Source organism: Gopherus evgoodei, chromosome 6 (genome assembly GCF_007399415.2).
Source record: "Gopherus evgoodei ecotype Sinaloan lineage chromosome 6, rGopEvg1_v1.p, whole genome shotgun sequence".
NCBI classification, from domain to species: domain Eukaryota; kingdom Metazoa; phylum Chordata; order Testudines; family Testudinidae; genus Gopherus; species Gopherus evgoodei.
The window spans coordinates 11968085-11983049 of record NC_044327.1 but is presented as its reverse complement, the minus strand read 5'-3'; the positions used below and the strand labels follow the sequence as shown (position 1 = coordinate 11983049).

At 44.1% G+C, this 14965-nt stretch overlaps 1 protein-coding gene across 1 annotated transcript in view; it reads left to right on the top strand.

Moving 5' to 3' along the window:
• IGFBPL1 (insulin like growth factor binding protein like 1) overlaps window positions 1-13993 on the top strand; it is a 35865-nt gene extending 21872 nt beyond the window's left edge. The window contains exons 2-5 of the mRNA XM_030566842.1: window positions 9299-9408; window positions 11920-12036; window positions 12381-12528; window positions 13738-13993. Coding sequence (XP_030422702.1) covers window positions 9299-9408; window positions 11920-12036; window positions 12381-12524 — 371 coding nt within the window. The 3' untranslated portion in view covers window positions 12525-12528; window positions 13738-13993. The remainder of the gene's footprint in view (window positions 1-9298; window positions 9409-11919; window positions 12037-12380; window positions 12529-13737) is intronic.
• The last annotated feature ends 972 nt before the right edge of the window (window positions 13994-14965 follow it).

Here is a 14965-nt window from a genome sequence, read left to right as displayed (position 1 = left end):
TGCAGCAGGTGGACAGCTGCATTGTTTTAATCTGGTGGAGCCTTTGCATTGCTTTCATCTTCAGCATCAGCTACAGCAAATTACAGGCATCCAGCATGGCCAGCGATGGATTACTGTGGGCGAGTCCTTGTCTGGCAGGAAGAGGTGACGTTTCTGAATGAGCTGGAGATGGAAGAAGGCATTTTTAGTCATAGATTCTCTCAGATCACATGAGGTCAGTGATGAGTTAGATAGGACCCCAAGCCCTCACGCTACATTGTTGACCATGGTCTGTCCACGTTCAGTGGGAGAGGGGAACAGCATCCTGGCTATTTGAAAGTGTTTCCCTCTTTCCAACCAGCACATCTGCAGTTATGCTCAGGCTGAGTTAAGCCAGATGCTCGTCCTCTGAGACCTGCTTCTTGGGGGCTTTATGACAATAAGGTGTGCACTCCTGACAGGTTAATGTCCTGTATGGTTACATTCTTCCAGCTGGCTTGTCTCCACAGTGACTCTCTGAAGTAATCCTAGCTGAAGGATAAGTGAGAGAGTCGTGTTTGGCAAACTCTGTGACTGTACTGGGCCAAACAAAATTACCAAGTGTTTGGGATTCCAAACCGATTGAACCTGAAGGCTGCCCCAAGACACTCTGTCAGTAACGAAGCCTTTCAGCTCAGGTTTTGTCACTGCAGAAGTTTAAGTAACAAGGGGATAAAAGAGACAAAGAGAAAGCCTTCACGCATGAGAGCAATTCAAATGCTATTCAGTTTCAAAAGCAGCACTGCAGTTAGCTGAATTAAGTTACTTCATGTTTGGCATTAGAACTGTAATTTCAGTACTGATTAGCATAGATCATTAGCATTTGCCTTTTTATTTATGTGTCTGATTATGTACAAATCTGTTTATTTTTCCAGATTATACATATTACGGGTTAACAACATCTTGAACTTTACAAAACTCTGAGGTTTCCCATGATTTTTTTTTTTAATGTTTCATGATTAAACCATCATCACGATATCAGGAGATTATAGCAGTTGCTGCTATTAACGTAAAAATCCCCTCATAGACTTAAAGGCCAGAAGAGACCATCATGATAATCTAGTCTAACCTCCTGCACATTGCAGGCCACAGAACCTCACCCACTCACTCCTGTAACAAACGCCTGACCTCTGGCTGAGTTACTGAAGCCCTCAAATCTTGATTTAAAGACTTCAAGTGACAGAGAATTCACCATTTACTCTAGTTAAAACAGGCAAGTGACCCCTGCCCCATGCTGCAGAGGAAGGCGAACCCCCCTCCCCAGGGTCTCTGTCAATCTGATCCTGAGGGAAATTTCTTCGTGACCCCAAATATGGCGATCAGTTAGACCCTGAGCATGTGGGCGATACCCATCATCCAGACACTTGGCAATGAATTTTCTGTAGTAATTCAGAATCCTCCCAGTTTAGTGCCCTATCTCCAACCTTTGGAGATATTTGCTAAAAGCATTCACAGATGGGCCATATGCTATTATAGGTAACCTCATCGTACCATCCCCTCATCACATTCAGTCTTGTAACTTTTTTGCCCCCATGGCTTCCCTGGGAAGGCTGTTCCAGAATTTTACTCCTCCTCTGGTTAGAAATTTTCATATGATTTCAAGCCTGAACATGTTGATGGCTAGTTTACATCCATTTGATCTAGTGCCAACATTGGCCTTTAACTTAAATAACTTCTCAGCCTTCTTTTGGTTAGAGTAAACAAGCCAAGCTCCTTAAATCTCTTCTTGTAAGGCAGGTTCTCCATTCCTCTGATCATCCTTGTAGCCCTTCTCAGCAACCTGTTTCAGTCCAGTTTGAAATCATTTTTCTTAAATATAGGAGACCAGAACTGCACACAGTATGCCAGATGAGGTCTCACCTCTGCCATGTACAATGATACTAACACTTCCCTCTCTCTACTGGAAATACCTTGCCTGATTCATCCTAAGACTGCATTAGCCTTTTTCACGGCCACATCTCATTGGCAGCTCATAGTCATCCTGTGATCAACTAATACACCCAGGTCTTTCTCCTCCTCTGTCGCTTCCAACTGATATGTCCCCATCTTATAGCAAAAATTGTTGTTGTTCATCCCTGAGTGCATGACCTTGCAGTTTGCTCTGTTCAATTTCATCCCATTTCTATCACTCCATTTTACAAGATTTTCCAAATAGTCTTGTATCATATCCCACTTCGTCTCCATATTGGCAATACCTCCCAGTAGTGGGTCATTCACAGATTTTATTAGCACATGCCCACTTTTTGTGCCAAGGTCATGAATGAAAACATTAAATAAGACTGGTCCCAACACCGATCCCAGAGGAACTCCACTAGTAACCTTCCCGCCCAGCCGAACAGTTCACCTTTCAGCATGACCCACTGTAGTCTCCCCTTTAACCAGTTCCTTATTCGCTTTTTGATTTTTATATTAATCCCCATCTTCTCCAATTTAACTAATAATTTCCCATGTGGAACTGTATCAAATCCCTTCCTGAAATCCTGGCAGATTAGATCTGCTGCTTTTTCTGTGTCTAGAAAACTGGTTATCTTCTCTCAAGTTGGTCTGGAACGATCTACCTTTTGTAAAACCGTGTTGTATTTTATCCCAATCACGGTTTACCTCTATGTCTTTAATTAGTCTCGCTTTCAAAATTTGTTCTGACCTTGCACACAATTGAGGTCAAATTAATGAGCCTGTAGTTTCCCAGATCACTTTTTTTCCCTTCCTTAACTATAGGTACTGGACTATATTTGCAATTCTCCAGGCATAGGATATGACCCCTGAGTTCATGGAGTCATTAAAAACCCTTGCTATTGGGCTTGCCATTTCCCTAGTAAAACATCAGTCAAAAGCTTTGCCCAACAAACAGCTCTTGGATATGCCCAAAGACAACACCATTTTTGAATGTTTTTCATTCTGTCTTTCAAAGAATTGAGTGTGCAAACTAGCTGTATTCAGTATTCTCCTCCCAGGCCAGGTCCACACTACAGCGTTAAATCGATTTAACGCTGTAACCGTCCACACTACAAGGCACTTAAAATCGATTTTAAGGGGTCTTAAAATCAATTTCTGTACTCCAGCTAAACGAAAGGAGTAACCCTAAAATCGATATTACTAAATCGATTTAGGGTTAGTGTGGACGGATATCGAAGTTATTGGTCCTATTCTTTTACTGAGCTACCCAGAGTGCACCGCTCCGGAAATCGATGGTACCCTGGGACCATGGACGCACACCGCCGAAGTAATGTGCCCTAGTGTGGACGCGTAAAATCGATTTTATAAAACCTGTTTTATAAAATCGATTTTACTAATATCGATTTAAAGCTGTAGTGTGGACGTAGGCCCAGTCCCATGAAAAGCTTTTCTCTGCTATCAGCTGATGGCCTTATTCTGCCCTCAGGCAGGGCCGGCACTACCATTTAGGCGACCTAGGCAATGGCCTAGGGCGCCAGAATTTTTGGGGGGCACTATTTTGCCAGGGGGGCGGCACACGGGTCCGGTGGTCCTACCACAGTCATGCCGGCAGACGGTCCGCTGCTGGAAAGGCTCCGGTGGAGCTGTGGCAGTCATTTCGGTGGACGGTGCGCTGGTCTAAAGGCTCCGGCGGACCTACCACAGTCATGCCTGTGGCAGGTCTGCTGGAGCGTTTAGACCAGCAGACCGCCCGCTGGCATCACTGCGGCAGCTCCACCGGAGCCTTTCCAGCAGCGGACTGTCCGCCGGCATTACTGCGGTAGGTCCACCGGACCTACGGGGGGCGGCGAAATGGCCGCCTGCCTAGGGCGTCAGAAACCCTGGCGCCGCTCCTGCCCTCAGGTGCATGTGCTGAACTGCCATTGGTGTTTAATGTTGTATAGGACTTTCCATGGTGCTCATTTCTATACCTGAGAATCTGGGGTACCTTGTGAATACCCCATAACAGAGGGGAAATCTTCCTTCCTTTTTACAGGTGAGGCTGGAAGCAGAAAGATACAGAGTATCTTTACACTGCAGTCAGACATGCCCCAGCTGTAGACATACCCCAGCTACCTTTGATCTGGCTAGCACAAATAACAACGGCTGTGAAGCCATGGCAGAAAGGGGAGCCACTTGAGTGCATAGCTAGGGTCCTGTAAGGAGCCGAACACATCACCGGTCTTACACCAACATGCATACTTTAAATCCTGCCCAGTGTGGCAGTGTGCCCCAGGTGACCTCTTGAAGTCCCTTTCCGCCCTACATTTCTATGATTCAGTGAGTCTGTGTCTGTCTTCTTTTGTTTAAATAAAGGCACAGGATACAACAGCATGTCCTAAATATATGTTCATTGCCATGTTTTTAGAATATTGGATCATAATTTGCACATGATTTAGTGGCTACTTTTTGGTTATTTTTTTTCTTGCTGTGACTTTACACCCCGTATTCTTCATAGAAATATGATTATGATATGAATATGGCATAACTAAGATATGTTTGATACCAGGGACGGCTTTAGGCCGATTCCTCTGATTCCTGTGAATCAGGCCCCACGCCTCAGAGGGCCCCGCAGTGTCCGGAAGAGGGGCCCCACAAAGTGAGGTCATGGAAGACAAGTGCTGCTGAGGAAGGACCCTCCGCCGAAGTGCCGCCAGAAACAGCAGCAGCTGATTGAGCTGCCGCTGAATTGCCGCCGCTATTTTCGGCAGCAGCAAAATCGCTGCTGCTGTCTTTGGCAGCATTTCGGCGGCAGCTCTTTCAAATCGGGCCCTGCACGTCCTAAAGCCAACCCTGTTTGATACAACATGGGTCATGCGAGATATCATTGGAAAGGTTATGACTTGCTGAATGTGATTATCCAATTTGTATGCCTGTATCATTTCTGTATCTAAAGTTAGGAATGTTGGCTATGTAACAATTACAACTGTGCCTGTACTTGGGAAACACTCAGCAGGCAGCAGGCCATCAGCCTGGATGAGCCATTAGGAAGAAAGAGTTGAGCCCAGGCTGGAAAAGGGATCTGGTCTGTGAATATGGTGTCTGAAGATTTAAGCTCCAAGCAGGGTAGCTAACCTTCAAGAATTTTTACATCCTGCCCAAAAGCAACATTTAGGGTGAGAAATTACTTTTTGAAACCAGTCTCTTTAAGATCTTAAGCTTAGTATGCATGTTTTGTTTTATTTGCTTAGTAATCTGCTTTGTTCTGTTTGCTATCCCTTAAAATCTGCGTTTTGTAGTTAATAAGCTTGGTTTTGTTTATTGTAAAACCCAGCTTGTGCCATTTATAACTGCGGGCGGGGGAGACAAGAAGTTGTGCATATATTCCTGCACATTGAGGGAGGGGACAAATTTATGAGCTTCGCTGGTATAGATTTCTCTAGAGTGCAGGACAATCTTATTTTGGGTTTATATCCCAAAGGAGATGTGTGCTGGGTGAATCCCCGAGCTGATTCTTCCCACACAGCTGATCTCAATGTCTCTCTGTCCATTTGCAGCTGGGTGTGTCCCTACCTGCGCGTTTGCCAGAGAAAGCTTGAGGGCCTGGCACAGCTAAGACAGGGTGAGGAAACCCAGGCTAGTGGAATGGGCAGAACCAGTGAGACCCTAGCATATCAGGTGGCATCCTGGATGGGGGGGTCCCACCCGTCACAGGCATGTTTTTAGAATATTGGATCATAATTGCACATGATTTAGTGGCTACTTTTTGGTTATGTTTTTCTTGCCTACTTGAGGCATAAATAAGAACTCATTGATAAGGAAACAACTAAAGTGTTGCACTGAGAAGGATTTTAAAACCATAACCTTTCCTGCCTTGACACTTGCATATTGAAAATCTTTTATAAACATTGGTGAACTAAAAGCAGGCATTAGGTGCAGTACATCAGCTGCACAATGAACTGCTGGCAATTCATCCTGAAAGCCCCAGTGTATCAGAAATCACTTATCATAATACTCCCGATTCAGTTCTGCAATCTGTCATAATGTGCAACTTTTCTCCCCAAAAGCTTCAATTTACATCCAAGGATAACAGTATCTTAAAGCAGATGTGTGCTATTAAGTTATTAGAGCATCAGAATGCTTGGAAGCAGAAGGGACTCAGCAGGTATTAATCTTTGAATCCAAAGGGAATTACTCCATATTCTGTATAGGATGCTTTATCTTCTTACAGACTCAATTAAGTAGCATTACTGCATAAATTCATTTGTCAATGGTAATTTTAAAGAGGGAGTACCCTGTAACAGATGGTCTTTTTCCTTTTCTTTTATTTTCCAAAAAGTGATGTGTCCTATGCCAGCTGCCAAAGGGAAAAAATAGTCTATGTTTATACCAGCTGAGTTCACACAGTATTCAATATTCTGCATGCGTCCACGTACGGAATAGAGATCAAAAGTAGTATCAGGTGCCAAGCGTGATGGATCCACACAATGGGATCCCATGATGTGAACTCTGGAGATCTGAGCTTTAATTTGGCAGGCAATACTAGAAATCATAACTGGAGTGACAAGGAGCTCCTTGATATTGACAGAGCTCAAAGATTTCCTCCTGGGCTAATTGTCTTCTGAAGAGGAGGAGTACTCCTGGTGGGGAATCCAGGGTGACTGTTTCTAAATTACCTTTCTTTGTAGAGGCAGTAAATGCTAGTGGAGAATTGGCTTAATTTGGCAAGGGGTGCACTCTCTGCGGAAGACTGCTATTATTCATAAATGTTGCTATAGATACTGATACAGCTGAAAGAAAAATGGGAAATATGGTTAAACTAAAACACCTGAACCTCACTAAGGCCTTGTGTTGTAAGTCCTTTCCTTTCTTCTCTCAACAGATGTAAATCATTGTTCTTTGTTCCATGACCATTCAAAAGAATTGTTAAATAGCTCTAATTAGAAATGTAGTCCTGAAATACTATTGTTTATATTGCACATTTGTTGCATTGCGATATTTTGTCAATGGCTTTTGTTTAAGATGCTGCTACCCGTGATAAGAGATTTGTCATGACTGTGTTTTAAAAAGCTAAATAAATAAGTTTGTAATGCTAATGGCTGTACAGCCCTTAGGTCATAATCCTGCATAGATTTGCATGCATATTTAATTTTACGCATGTGTAAGCCTATTGGTTTCAATGGGCCTACTCACATGTGTAAAATTAAGCTTATGTCTTTGCAGGATCAAAGTACAGTGTTAGGTAACAGAGCTCTGAGAGCACTGACAGTGACCTCTTTCAGCATCAGTGATACAATCCAACAACAACAATTCATGAAATAGCTTCTTTTTTCAAATGCCCCCTCTGGGAGCATTGTTCTGTGTGAGAGTGTCTATAGGCCTGTCTGAAATGTGGCGCTGTATGATCACTGCTGTGCTCGGAAAACATGGGCCAAATTCTCCTGCGAGATGGCCATTACTTTGAACAGGAATATTTTGAAAACCAAAGTAAATTTGGATTATGTCGCATACAGAACCCTGTAATCCTAAATTTACCAAAATCTATTATATTCTTCTAGCCTGTTTTAAGCATACAATCTGCAAACAAGAGGAGTGAGGTAGTTCTCTCTCTCACCAGCAGAAGTTGGTCCCATAAAGGATATTCCCTCACCCACCTTGTCTCTCTAATATCCTGGGACTGACATGGCTACAACGGCACTGCATACAATCTGCAAACAAGTCGGTTGCTCCAATTAAAGGGGTAGAAAATGGGCTAATAACAGAAATCTGGATGCAGCCTTAACTGTGCCATCTCCAGGATAACCTAACATCAGAAATGCATTCTTTCCATTTCCAAATTATGTGTAACTGAGTTCAGGGTATGGTGTAGTTTGTCTCACGGTGTACTTTCTTCCTAGGAATACAGTAGCTGTTCAGTGGTCACAGCTAGGCACTTAAGGCGAGGTGTATGTCCCATTGACTTCCGCTCACACACACCTCCCTGCAGGACTGGAACATAAACTAGGGAAATACAACCTAGATGGAGCTACTATAAGGTGGCTGCAAAACTGGTTAGAAAACCATTCCCAGAGAGCAGTTACCAATGGTTCACAGTTATGCTGGATGGGCATAACCAGTGGGGTCCAGCAGGGATCAGTTCTGGGTCCAGTTCTGTTCAACATCTTCATCTGTGATTTAGCTAATGGTATAGAGAGGACACTTATAAAGTTTGCGGACGATCCCAAGCTGGGAGGGGTTGCAAGTGCTTTGGAGGATAGGATTAAAATTCAAAATGATCTGGACAAACTGGAGAAATGGTCTGAAGTAAATAGGATGAAATTCAATAAGGGCAAATGCAAAGTGCTTCACTTAGGAATTCTTATGAGTCTATGATTAAGGTTCCATGTTTGTCAGAGGTCAAAGATCCCGTGGCTTTTGCGGCGGCTGGTGTGTCTGCCCCTGGGGCCGCCTGAGCAGCTCAGGCAGCCCCTGGGCCAGGTGCATCAGCTGCTGCTGGGGCAGTCTCAGGATCCCCTAGGCCCTAGTAACAGAAGTTTGGGAGTCGGTGGTGGGAGCTCAGGGCTAGGGATTTGGGTGCCTGGTGGCGCTTATCTGGATGGTGGCTCCCCTCCCTGAGCTCCTAGCTCCATGTGCTGCCACTGCCAGCAGGCACCGCCCCCGTATCTCCCATTGGCCATGGTTCCCAGCCAATACGAGCTGCAGAACCAGGGCTTGGGGCAGAGTGGAGGCAGCACGTACAGTTCAGGAACCGGGTAGGGTGCCTGTCCCAGCCCCACCAACCCCACCCCCAGCACCCGTGATGTTCCCCCTGCCCTATCCGAGCACCTGTAGCGGGCCCCCTGCCAGCACCCGCAGCTCCACCTGCAGGCTGTGGCCCCTGGGCCACAACACTCCCCCCACCACCTGCAGCATCCCCCGGTCAGTCCCCCAAGTTCCCCCACAACAATACACAAGTTTTAGTCAGGGATATATAGCAAAAGTCATGAACATGTTACAGGCCGTGAATTTTGTTGATTGCCTGTGACCTGTCCGTAACTTTTACTAAAAATACCCATGACTAAAACGTAGCTGTATCTATGATTCTATGTAGCTAAAAGGAATGAGCTAAAATCCATCTCTGTTTCAGTTTATCTGGTGGCAGATAGAGTAAGACAACAGTGCACTGATTTCTATAAAGAAGCCAAGCTTCCCAAGTAGAAGAGCTAAAAACTTTTTAAAATAAAAGCTCAGAACCATTTCTGTGGCCTCTGGTTTAGAGAAAGATCCAAACCTTTGCTATTGAATCATCTCTGGCTGGATGGGGTAATCTGTATGTTTGTTACATTTAAAATTGGCACATAACATTGAGAACTATTAGTAGTCCCACGAAAAAGCACTAAAATTGAAGTGTTCTTGTTATTTCCAGCTCCTGTGATTGTTGTACCACCAAAAAAGATCCATAATCTAACTGGTGCCCAGGTGTACCTGTCCTGTGAAGTGAAGGCAGTTCCTACTCCCATCATCACATGGAGAAAGGTATGCCAAAAGCGGATTACATTTTAGCCAAGAGGTTACGCAGAGTCTGATGTGTGTAAGACAGAGAAACTGACATGGGGCCAAATCCGCTGTTAATGTAAACTGCCAGTGGAACCAGTTTTCACTGGGAGAGAATTTGGCCCATTTCTTTTGCTCTGTTGCCATACTTGATTTCAGATTATTATAGTCATAAATAAAATGGCATTACTTAAAAATGAGACTCAAGGGCAGTAATTCCTTCAGCGCGTTAGCATGCCCCGTCTGCAAATAGGGGCTGTGAACACCTGCCTCCCTGAGGGGCTTTGAGAGCTGAAGTGTTGGTCTCACCAGTTTTGAGCAGCGCTGAGCTCAGGAGAGCATCTCTGACTTACAGCAGCCCAGGGCCTGGCCTCCGTACATCCCTGCCGGGGAGGAAGGGAATTAATAACCCAAACCCCAATCAGTGCTCAGGTTGAATATTGGACTGGCTTGGCTGGGGGTGATTCTGGGCTGAAGGCTGGTCTGACAGCGAGACTGATGATATCTGCATAAGGAGTCCTCAGAGCAGAAGAAGAGCCTCAGCCTAGGAACTCTGGCTGTGGGACGGAAATCTCTCTCCCCCACCTTCAAGGAACCAGCTCTGAGGCTAAAAGGGGGGTGGTCAGAGAGCTAGGGCTTTGGGGATGGCCAGAGGAGTGGGATGCTACGCTCCTGGGAGCTAGGGACAGACCTTGAACGAAGGCAGCTAGGCACTTCTGCCAAAACATTCAAACTAGGGTGCCTATAGTTAGGCACCTAAACAGAAGGGGCGTGGCGCACCCAGCAGTTCCTATCCCAAGGTCTATGTTGGGAGAATGGGGAAGCTACCCCTCATCCTGCACACCCACTAGTTACTGACGGATCCAGATGGAAGAGGAGCCCCAGGCTGTGACACTGGCTGGATGTGTGCAAAGAGAAAAGTCAGAATCTGCCTGCAGCAAGCTGGGGCAAGCAGGGCTACAACCAGCTGCGTACCACCGTGTAAGAGGGTGGCACTGCCTCATGTTGGCTCCTGGCCCTTGACTAGGATCTGCCTCTCGCTCCTCCCAGTAGCTGCAAGAGGCTCCGCTCCATACTCCTTCCCCTCAGTGAGAGCATCACTCTGAGGTGCTCAGGGGAAGATAATGACATGTGTTCTTCTGTCAAAGGCATCTCTCTGTGGAGCACAGGTGCACATTGCAGAAGCTAGTTGTGATGGGTTGGATCACAGAAACCCCCTTGGGAACTGCCAACTGATGTGCTTAGACTACTTCTGCCCCTGCTTTCCCTGCCAGCTTGAGACTCCACCACCCTATCTTGTTGAGCCAGACACTCCCGTGTGCTCCAGCACAGACCCAGGGTCTGAATTACTTGTCCCAAAGCTGCAGACTTAGCTGAAAGCAGCTGACAGAAGTGTTCCTGTCTTTAACACTCAGATGCCCAATTCCCAATGGGGTCCAAACCCCAAATAAATCCGTTTTACCCTGTATAAAGCTTATACAGGGTAAACTCATAAATTGTTTGCTCTCTATAACACTGATAGAGAGAGATGCACAGCTGTTTGCCGCCTCCCACCCCCCCGGTATTAATACATACTCTGGGTTAATTAATAAGTAAAAAGTGATTTTATTAAATATAAAAACTAGGATTTAAGTGGTTCCAAGTAATAGCAGACAGAACAAAGTGAATTACCAAGTAAAATAAAATAAAATATGCAAATCTAAGGCTAATACAGTAATAAAACTGAATACAGATAAAATTTCACCCTCAGAGATGTTTCAATAAGTTTCTTTCACAAACTGGCACCTTCCTAGTCTGGGCACAATCCTTTCCCCTGGTACAGTCCTTGTTCCAGCTCAAGTGGTAGTTAGGGGATTCCTCATGATGGCTGCCCCACTTTGTTCTGTTCCACTAACTTATATATCTTTTGCATAAGGCAGGAATCCTTTGTCCCTCTCTGGGTTCCCACCCCCTCCTTCTCAATGGAAAAGCACCGGGTTAAAGATGGATTCCAGTTCAGGTGTCATGATCACATGTCACTGTAAGACTTCATTGCCCACTTGCCAGCACACACATATACAGGAAGACTTACCACTAAAACAGCCATCTACAGACAATTGTCCCGGTTAATGGGAGCCATCAAGATTCCAAACCACCATTAACGGCCCACACTTTGCATAACTACAATAGGCCCTCAGAGTTATGTTTCATATTTCTAGTTTCAGATACAAGAGTGGTACATTTATACAAATAGGATGACCACACTCAATAGATTATAAGCTTTGTAATAATACCTTACAAGAGACCTTTTGCATGAAGCATATTCCAGTTACATTATATTCACACTCATTAGCATATTGTTATAAAATCATATAGAGTGCGTCACACTAGTAGAGGCAGCAACATGTTGATCTCATACCTGCCAAATGCAGAGGCAACACACCAAAGAGCATGATGCTTTTAAAGTATTCCATACCTACGTTAACAGTATGCCAATGTCATAAAACCCCACAGGTCACAGAGTCACCCAAGGGAATTAAACTCCTGGAAGAATTGCCTGGAGACAGAGTAAACATGGCTGTCCAAGTTCGTGGTGGTCCTTCTAAACATGAGAGCACAGGGTGGGTTTTGGTAAGTTCAACAAAGCAAATTGTACTGAGGGCAGAGGTGGGAAAGAGAGGGGCAGGCTGATTTTAGAAGTTTTTCCAGACAGAAAATACAGTACATTGCAAGCACGTGATGGTACAGCTCCTAGGGGAGACATTTTAAGAGACTGAGCAGAGTTTAAAATAGAATGAAAGTTCCTACAATCTAGCAGACTGAATTTAAACCAGACATTTTAGTCCTTGTTTTGAAGGAGGAAATCTAAAATCCTTCAGATTTTTCATTCTTATCAAGAGTTGATTTATGGCTTCCCTTTTGTGCTCACTGTTCACGTGTTGATAGTGTGATGTTCTCCCCTTTCGTTTTGCCAGATTAACCCGCTGATGAAGGAAGATGAGGGCATTTACCAATGTCATGCTACCAACATGGTTGGAGAAACACAGGCAGAAGGGAATATTAAAGTCACTGAGCAAAGTAAGAGGACTAACTTCCTAGAACCAGGTGACATGATATAGCAGGGTAAGTTTAACATTACAAATCCACTTCAGTACCACAGAAACCTGTTACCTTTTTTTACATTCACCTACTCTTGTTGGTCGAAAGATACAGATGTAGGAGCAGCGTGGCCTAGGAACAGGGAATCTGGAGGAGCCTGGAGATGGTTAAAGGTTGAAGCATTGGCTCAGTACTATCTTGAATAAGTCATTTTCTTCTGTCTACCTTACTAAACCCATGCTGATGTGTAGGAAGATAAAAGAAGGGCATTGCCATGTGCTAAATACCTTAGATTTCCAAAAGCAGATACTGCTGCACTGAACATTTCTGAGTAGATATGCTTATAAATATAATTGCTGTTTTTAATTCAGCATTTAATGACTGCAGTGTAAATACATATTGTACATGATCAGAATGCTTGACATCTTCAGACCAAAAACCAACATTTGGTACCATATTCTAAAGATGATGCTAATGTCAAATGCCAAGGAAACAGAGCAGACTTCCCTCATCTATGACCAGTTCTTCTCAGTCATCTCCTCTCCTCTGTAATATCTTCTCATGTAAATAGATGCAATTCACCCCAGGGCAGAAGGCCAGCACAATACCTGTGCTACGCTTTCATCCAACTTAAGTCCTCCAGATGGGATGTCAGCGGTGCATATGCTTTGTGCTGACTCTTTTGCACCCTCAGGGTGAATCTCACCCAGAGAAAGGAGTGCAGACCCCAAGCAGATAAACAAGTGTGTGGCCGTGATTTAAATAAAACAACCAAAAATGTCCTTCCGCTGATAGCTTCATCATCCCCAGAAGTGTTAGTATAAAGGCCTGATTCCCCACAGCATTACTCCAATTCTAACACTGGTGCGACTCCATGGATTTCAGTGAACATTTGAATAACTGGAGTAACATAGTGGAGGTGAATTGTGCCCAGTACGTGACTCTAGCAAGGCGAGGCTGCGAAGCAAAAAGGGTGAACAGTGATCAGTGTCTTCTTGTGCAGCTCTGTGCAGGAAAATTAATGCTTATTTTTGGGAGAGATGCCCTATGTTTTAGCTGAAAGAGTGTTTTTATGAAAAAAGATACATCCAGTTTAGCAAATACATTATTCAAAGGTATATATTTTGTGCTAGTTGCAGCCATAACCATGTCACCATCACAGTTCAGTTTTCTATACAAGTTATTACAAATCCCTGGATAATCCCTCAAACTGTGCTTTTTTTTCCCTTCTAGGGAGAAGTGATTCAATCTTCACTCCAGGGAAACAAAGATTGTCGAGCACAGGCTAAAAACAAGTCAATTAGTGGCTTCCTTGGCTATCTTACATTATAGAATTAGGAAACTGCATTAATATTCTTGTTACGTGGTTAATGACATGTTTTTTGTACATTTTCCTATTTAGATCAATTAAATTAATATTAAAAATCTGTAGTTTATAACAGGAAAAATGAGCAATAAAACGCTTTTCTTTTAAACCATTTTAAAGATACAGACTGTCTTGGCATTGCTTTTTATTGGCACTCTCAACTGTAACAGTGGGGGGCGGCAATTATGGAAGAGACCATTTAGTGTCATTTCTGCATGTCAGTCTTGGCCTGAAAGACAAATCACAGCAATATAACAATGGTCTTTATTTTTAAAGCAAGCCACTTCTTATGAAAAAAAAAAAGCTGAACATTTAATGGAGCTTTGGCAATTGTTGCTTTTGGGTGCATTCAGTCACTAGAACATGACTCTAACTAGGACACCGTGTTTTGAAGAGGTTTATAGTCAGAAATGGATAGCTTCCAATGTCCAAAACAGATATGGGTAGCCCTGATTTTATGAGCCCAGTATCCAGTCTACTGAGAAGGGAGCAGTGATTCATTAGATTCCAAGGCGGGAAAGGACCACTGTGATTCTCTAGTTCTGCCAAGGGCAGCAGAAATAATGTGTTTTCACTGCACTTCTGACCAAAGCAGAGATTCTGAGCAAATGGACTCCACCCCAACATACTGTGGTATGAGAGAGCAGTGATAGGTTCCTACACAACAGCCACATCCCCTGACCCTTTTCAGATAACCCTTATGTGTTCTCTGTCTCACACGAGTCAGTAATTAACACTAGGTGGCCCAGTCACTAGTGAGTGACACTGGCCCTGTGCAGAGGTTCTGCACTTAAGTAATGCACCACGTGAGACTTATGTGGTGCATGAAATCCATGCTGTACATCAGTAAAGTCCAGTATAAGTGATGCACAGGCTGCATGCTGAGTCTCTGCACAAGGACAGAAGTCACTCTGGTCTGCGTTAGCCAGGGTTTTAAAAATCCTCTAATACAGCACATACAGCAGTATTGATATCCCCAAGTGTTGTTCAGAAACTCATGAGGTTGACTTAAAAATTGTAATTCTCTTTTTCATTTGCCAGCTGGATTCTGAGCCTGTGGGGGCACCTGTTTCACATCGTAAAGCTTTTCTCTGC